Source organism: Limulus polyphemus, unplaced genomic scaffold (assembly GCF_000517525.1).
Source record: "Limulus polyphemus unplaced genomic scaffold, Limulus_polyphemus-2.1.2 Scaffold1540, whole genome shotgun sequence".
Classification (NCBI taxonomy): domain Eukaryota; kingdom Metazoa; phylum Arthropoda; class Merostomata; order Xiphosura; family Limulidae; genus Limulus; species Limulus polyphemus.
Genome location: NW_013667150.1, coordinates 142,286 through 149,660, shown reverse-complemented (window position 1 = coordinate 149,660; position 7,375 = coordinate 142,286). Strand labels below are relative to the sequence as shown.

At 32.6% G+C, this 7,375-nt stretch overlaps 1 protein-coding gene across 1 annotated transcript in view; it reads right to left on the bottom strand.

Annotated features, from left to right (window-relative positions):
- LOC106464010 (RING finger protein 141-like) overlaps window positions 1-5,712 on the bottom strand; it is a 30,345-nt gene extending 24,633 nt beyond the window's left edge. Inside the window, exons 1-3 of the mRNA XM_022391660.1 lie at window positions 5,569-5,712; window positions 4,254-4,418; window positions 563-671 (exon numbers count right to left, since the gene is read on the bottom strand). Coding sequence (XP_022247368.1) covers window positions 563-671; window positions 4,254-4,399 — 255 coding nt within the window. The 5' untranslated portion in view covers window positions 4,400-4,418; window positions 5,569-5,712. The remainder of the gene's footprint in view (window positions 1-562; window positions 672-4,253; window positions 4,419-5,568) is intronic.
- Window positions 5,713-7,375: the final 1,663 nt, after the last annotated feature.

Sequence of the window (7,375 nt, the reverse complement as noted above, 5' to 3'; positions counted from 1 at the left end):
GGATTTCGGCCTCTTATTGACTTAGTTTTGCCTATACTTATGCCATTTACTGGAGAACACTTTTCTTCTAATTTTCCTCAATATTTTGTTTAAATCATTATGTTTCACTATCCAGTATGGTTTACAAGGAATATTTCTATCACATATAGAAAACACAGCATCTTTCAATATTGAAAAAGTAATACAAACGATCAAATTAAGACTTTTATTTTTGGTGGATAATTGACACTTTTTGGAAATCAGCCTGAAATTTAATTGTGCAGTTAAAGGGTTAAAACAATACAGTCTTCAACAATGCTTCTTTCTCATACCCCCTACCCTCAATTATGTGATACACTCTTTTTCCATCTATAGGTCATTTGCTAAGCTTCACTGAGACGACCATGATTACATCTATGTTTAATATAACAGTCTGACAACATTAATAATAAATATCTGGCATTTGAAAAGGATTACTCAGCAAATTTGGTTAGACAACTGAGAAAAATAAACAAAATGACATACATAATCAAGGCAATAAATTCCACCAAGTTGGAGAGAGCTGTATATCGATGACACTTACCCTTACACAAGCTATTCGCACTGTACTCTTCCAAAATATTGATGCATCTGATCTTTTCTTCACAAGAAAAACAAGTTTTTTTCCACTTTTATCCGGAAGAGACACTGATCTAAAAGAAAATCGTACATTCGTTAATGTATTAAACCTTTAAACAGACATACTGTATGGTATACTAAAAGAAAATCGTACGTCCGTTAATGTATTAAAACTTTAAACAGACATACTGTATGGTATATAGAAAATCGTACATCCGTTAATGTATTAAAACTTTAAACAGACATACTGTATGGCATATAGAAAAAAAAAATGCTACCAAAGACTTCTAATCACATTATTAATTTTTAATAATGTTAATTTTTTTCATTGATTAAATTTATATCTGTTACTACTAACGAATAACAGCAATTTTCTAACATAAAGGTATTCAAAAAACTCATCATGATGACATACAAATGAGCAATAAACAAATTCAAAACTGTGAAAGTTAAGAAATATCTTATCAAGTTTTCAATTCAAACAGCAACTATATGTATATATATATATATTTACCAACTGTTGTAATTAAAGGTTATTTTAGTGTTGTTGCATAGAATTTTGATTTTACTATTTAGAATTAACCAGCATAGGGAAAATAGTGCTTCCTACATTAAAGGATTAAAATGTTAGGCTAGAGATCATGTACTCATTCTGATTTGTTGTATGTCTGACTTTACTTGTATGTTAGGCTAGAGATCATGTACTCATTCTGATTTGTTGTATGTCTGACTTTACTTGTATGTTAGGCTAGAGATCATGTACTCATTCTGATTTGTTGTATGTCTGACTTTACTTGTTTAAGAAGTGCAGTGATTTTTCAACACTTGGGTGAAATTATAAATAAATATATATACAACAGGAAATTCTGTCTGCAAAAGTTTGATCATTTTACATTTAAGATAATTTTTGATATTAAGTATAAGTTGTTTAATCACAGGCACACGTCTCAAATGTATAAGGTATGAATTTGAAAAAAACAAAAAACAATTACACTGAATGAAACCTGTGACATAACCCATTGGTTTCCAATTACTCACCCATGCAAAACTTTAGAAATAGTCAGAAACAGTAAGTTTAATTATAAAAACCAAAGGTCTTTCATTGTATTATGTTTTATTTGTTCTTGTATAATTCATGGTCCATAAAAATCGCATATGTGATTATGCTGGTCTCCGCTGACAATCAAAGTTGGGAAAACTGATATTATCCCATTGATACACAGTAGTCATTCCTTACTAAGTATCAATTATCAGTAACCCTAACTTTATAAAGTCAGAGCTACAACTTCTTGAATCTTCTGTAACTTCCTTTATTGTTATTTAATTAATATTTTCTGCCTTTTCTAAATAATAATGCCACAAGTAACAATTATTTTATGACAAACTGTTAGAGGACTAATATATTTAAAGGAATACATACCTTGAAATAAATTACTTCACATCATATTTAAACACAAAAAGATTCAAAGTGAATCTCAGCAAACACAATATTCCTTACATACAAGTTTCGTAATCACTTTATATTAACTAACAAGAATAAGCAAAGTGACAGTAGGCCAACTGACACACAAACCACATCATCAGGCATGCTATTCCCATAGTTTGTCACTCCTACATCATCAGACAAGCCATTCCCTTAGTTTGTCACTCCTACATCATCAGACAAGCCATTCCCCTAGTTTGTCACTCCTACATCATCAGACAAGCCATTCCCCTAGTTTGTCACTAATACATCATCACACATGCCATTCCCCTAGTTTGTCAACTCCTACATCATCAGACAAGCCATTCCCCTAGTTTGTCACTAATACATCATCAACCATGCCATTCCCCTAGTTTGTCACAAACCACATCATCAGGCATGCTATTCCCATAGTTTGTCACTCCTACATCATCAGACAAGCCATTCCCTTAGTTTGTCACCCCCTACATCATCAACCATGCCATTCCCTTAGTTTGACACTCCTACATCATCAGACAAGCCATTCCCCTAGTTTGTCACTCCTACATCATCAGACAAGCCATTCCCCTAGTTTGACACTCCTACCTCATCACACATGCCATTCCCTTAGTTTGTCACTCCTACATCATCAGACAAGCCATTCCCCTAGTTTGTCACTCCTTCATCATCACACATGTCATTTCCTAATTTAACAACTCTTACATAAAAGTAACTCTTTCAAAGAACAGTTCTGGACACTTGCATCTAACTGCTAAAAGTGGGGGAGGGGTTAAGTGTAGGGAAGAATTGGCAGGAAATTTTTTGCTAAACAAGTATTCCAAGTGGGGTGGCACGCGCCCTGTCTGCCCCTGGTTAGATGCCTATGATTCTGGGTTTGGGTTTTTCCAAAGTTCCCATACAAACATCATCATTCCATCATAGCCAGACCTCCAACAGGTAGTCAATTTAAGTTTTAATCCACTTACAATTTCAAACATTAAATTCAAGCTATTTCTGTTACTCTATGATACAGAGAAAAATAACTTTTAAACTTCTCTTTCTTCATAATTCAATTTCTTTGCACACCAAATTTACTTCTACCAGCCCATTTGACCACTGTACACTGCCCATTTGTCTACTGTACACTGCCCATTTGTCCACTGTACACTGCCCATTTGTCAACTGTACACTGCCCATTTGTCCACTGTACACTGCCCATTTGTCTACTGTACACTGTCCATTTGTCTACTCCTGTGTAACAAGGCTAAAATGAGACATTGTGGTAGTTCAAGGTTAAACAGTTACCTAATTTTCACAAACCTAATTCATGGAAGAACAGGTATAGTGATCTGATGTAGGTGGAATGAGCAAGACAAGAAACTAAAAAATAACTTACCACCTAGTTATGGAATTATTGCATTGTTGGGAAGTTTTCATAAATAGATAAAATTGTATTTAAATAACAAGAACTGTATCTATAAATGAAATCCAATTATTTAAGGCAGTTGGATGGTTGTCAATGCTGAAGTGCTGATTAAAGTACATGTGTGAGGTTAGCAGTTCTTAAAATAAACAAGAAAACAAGGATGAGGCTTCAGCAAGTCTTGACTCTACCAAGATTGAAACAAATCTGGTGGAAAATGTTAAAGTTGTTCTTACAGTTCTCATTCTGCTGAACCACAAAGTTAGGTCAGGAGTATCCAGAAGCACCTCCATCCCACGTGACTGTCAGAGAGCAGTACTACATACATAAGGCAGTACACAGTACTTAGCTTCATTGACCGAGTATGGCTACAAAAAAGTAACACCTGAGGCTAAGTTTGCACACAACCTCAATGGATTTAAAAATTTATGATTTAAAGCTCTATAAAAATATTAAAACTGTGTATGATATAAATATAATATAGGAGAATGAGATATGATAGCTGCGTACCACAGTCTCACTAGTGCTTTACAAGGTTAAGAAAAACCTTAGTCTTCAATCAACAACATTTTAAAATAGCTTCCAGAGCCTAAAATATTTGATAACTGTTAATAATATCATGCAGTTTTTACCAAAAGTCAAAGTTTTCACATACATACAAATATATGTATAAAACACACTTAAAAAACTTTTATCTTCTTCCCAGCAAGACAAACTCTTCTCACAGAAAACTACACCTATCACTTCATCAACTTCTACTGGCATCAGTTTTATATCAACTACTAGACTTACATTCTGTTTAGTTCCTTAACCATTTGTAGAAAATTATCATACGATAACACAGCCATTTCCGTCAATACTGCTGCATGCTTCAACACTTCATTCTTTATTTCACTAACAGGGATCCCCTGATGGTCTAAACTGTTAGACTGTCCCATTGTCACACAAGCAATTATTCTGTGAAAAAGAGCTGTGAATTAATTATTTAATTAATACTTGAAACTGTCAGTACTTGGTGAAACTCCATAATTACAGAAATAAGGAAAAACAACAACAAAAGAAAGACAATTGTACGTTATTAACTATTTATTTATATTATTTAATGATAACAATAATAAAAAAAATTCAAGAAAAATCTGAATGAGGCAGTGATTATGAAGTACTCATTCCATTACAATGAATTATTATGTAGTTTCAATAATTCTTGAGAGAAGTCTTTGTTAGGTAGTTATACATGTGCTTTTTTCCCCTTATATAGTGTGGGTTATCAGCTTATCAAATGGTTTGTTATAGTTTTTATTAAAGAGTACATTGTACTTACATTGAGATGGTTCTAAGGATTAAACCTCCCTGGCATTTTTAATGCAATTTTGCCCTGCATTTTGAGGCCTTCATTACAATTATGTGATAGTTGTTGACTGTTCATAACAATTAAACCTTTTCACAACACTTTAGTCTGGTGGGGTTGATTGTGATATTCACAATACTTTGAAGCCATGACAGATTGTACATAGGTCTATATTAGGAATGGAACAATTAGTAATGTTGGTCAGATATCCGGCTCCTGATATATGATTGGAATTTGACATTTATGAATCAAAGAGCAAATGTGGCCATAAATACTGAAAATTCACTGCAGGTGTGAGTTATCATTTCATTTTAATGTAGTATTAACTAGTTACCAAATACCTGTATGAACAGTTTTGCATGAATGAACCACGTGGCAGTATGAGAGTGTGAATTATACCTGATGATCTATTGAGGGTTGTCTGAATTATGCTTGCCGCTACTGTCACTACCATGACCACCTCTGGCATCCAGTGGCAACAAACGGATGGGCATAAAGTTTATTTAAACAGCATAATAACTATCTGTATTATGACTACCAGGACTTTCATTCTTTAATAATGGGAAATATGCTACAATCGTTAAAAGGTAATACTAATAGAAAGCACCATTGGGCTAGATGATGCAATGCTTATTTAGTTATTATGTGTGATGCATATACAACGAAAGAGTAATTAATTTGACACTAGCAACTCTAAAAATAAAGTAGGAAAACAATAAAAATATAAGGTTAAGTTGGATAATAAAACGTAACACTGACCTAAAGCATTTGTAAAAATAAAAATATTTTCTACAACCTTTTCAAATTTTGGTGTCCGCCTGAATAAGAAGATAAACTTACTTTCGTAGTACGTAAATCGCATGATTAATATACTTTACGATGTTTATAAACTATCGCGTTGAGGCCACATAACTATATTACGTGTGGTTGAGGCCTCGACACCTGGCGTTGAACTTAAGAAATATAATTTATAATTATTTATTGAAATTATAGTGATTATTACCGTACAGACCCATAAAGGTTTTTTAATGTAACTTTCATTACAAATGTTAGAAAGTATAAATAACTTTCATTTTGCTTCATTGCACGGTATTTATAAAGAGTTGTTTTAGACAATACATTCCTCTATCACCAAAACTAGGGGTTCTGATTTTATTTCTTCTAAATTTGAGTCAATAATGTTTTTAAATTGAATATAATTTTTTAGTCCAAAAAGGGAGCGAATTCGGGTGAAATCTTGTTATGTATAATCAAGAAAGAATTAACAGTCGGGGTCGAAATCGGGCTTTATTCAGAAAAAAAATTTAAAATGCTTAAACACAAAGTACAATTAACTACCCTGTCAGTGTGAAAAAAGGTAGAAGTTCGGTACAAAAGAGTCTACCGGTCTGGTTTTTTCAACAGTTTGCAGTGTCTTCAAAAAATCAACATTTTAATTCTTAAACACCAACCAAGTATTTTAAGATGATCACTCTCTCAGTCTGAAAAAAAAAAAGGTTAAGTACAATTAATTAAAAGTTTTCAGAGAAAAGAAAATCTAAATTTGTTACCAGTTTGTTTTATCGTTTGGTTGGTTAATAAAATAAAAACAGTTTACTACACTAATTTGGTTAGATTAATATATATCACTATTTGCTGTTTAAGTGTATTTTCGGACATTTTACTGCACTTCAGATGGAATGCAGACTAGTATTGTCTGGAGAAAGTTCTGTTATGTAATGACTAAATTTTGAGGGCAAAACTTCGGTCGTTGCATCTTCAATAAGGTAAAATGTTTCCTCGTAGTTTTCAAACTCACGATTCTGTGCTGACATCAGGAAAGGATCCAGCATTCTTACTTGCATTCATAGCTTCATTAGAAAGGTTGACACGTTCATTTCAGTTGTTAATTTCCATTTCTCATTCAAAGCTACACAGCATTCATTAATTTGTTACTTCGCACAAATTGTAGGCCTATCCCCTAATCGGTTAAAAAATATCGACTACTAATTTGAAAACCTACCAAAAAAAGAATAAAACAACAACAACAACAACAAAAAAAAAACTAAAAAGAAAGAAAGAAAAGGAAGGAAGATAAAAATTCCACGTTCGACATTGAGCCCAGAATTTTTTCATTGTAATTCCGTAAAATTACCACTGTTTAGTTTTAAGTAAATGAAATAAGGTTAGGTAATCGATAACTTAGTGAAATGATGTTTTTTTTCAGGATCTGTTTTTGTTCGCCCAAATGTTTCAAACAATGTTCTTACATTGTGCATGCTTATGGCTACTAATGCTCTTTGTCAATAATAAAATGAGAATATTCTAAAGTTTGAAATCTTAATTTTTAAAAGTTTTCCAATGTACCCTTTCACAATATTCTTTATTGTTTCTTATTTCACTTGAGGGCAAGTGACCAAAACACTAAATTTAAAATCTGTGTTACTAAAGTACTGAGTGCTTTAAGAGTTATTGAGCTTAGAGAGAGGCCAAAAAATACAACAACAACAACAACTGAATTTCACGGACTGAAAAAATACATTACCTACTGTGTTCTATTTATAGAACACTATAAATAATCTGAATA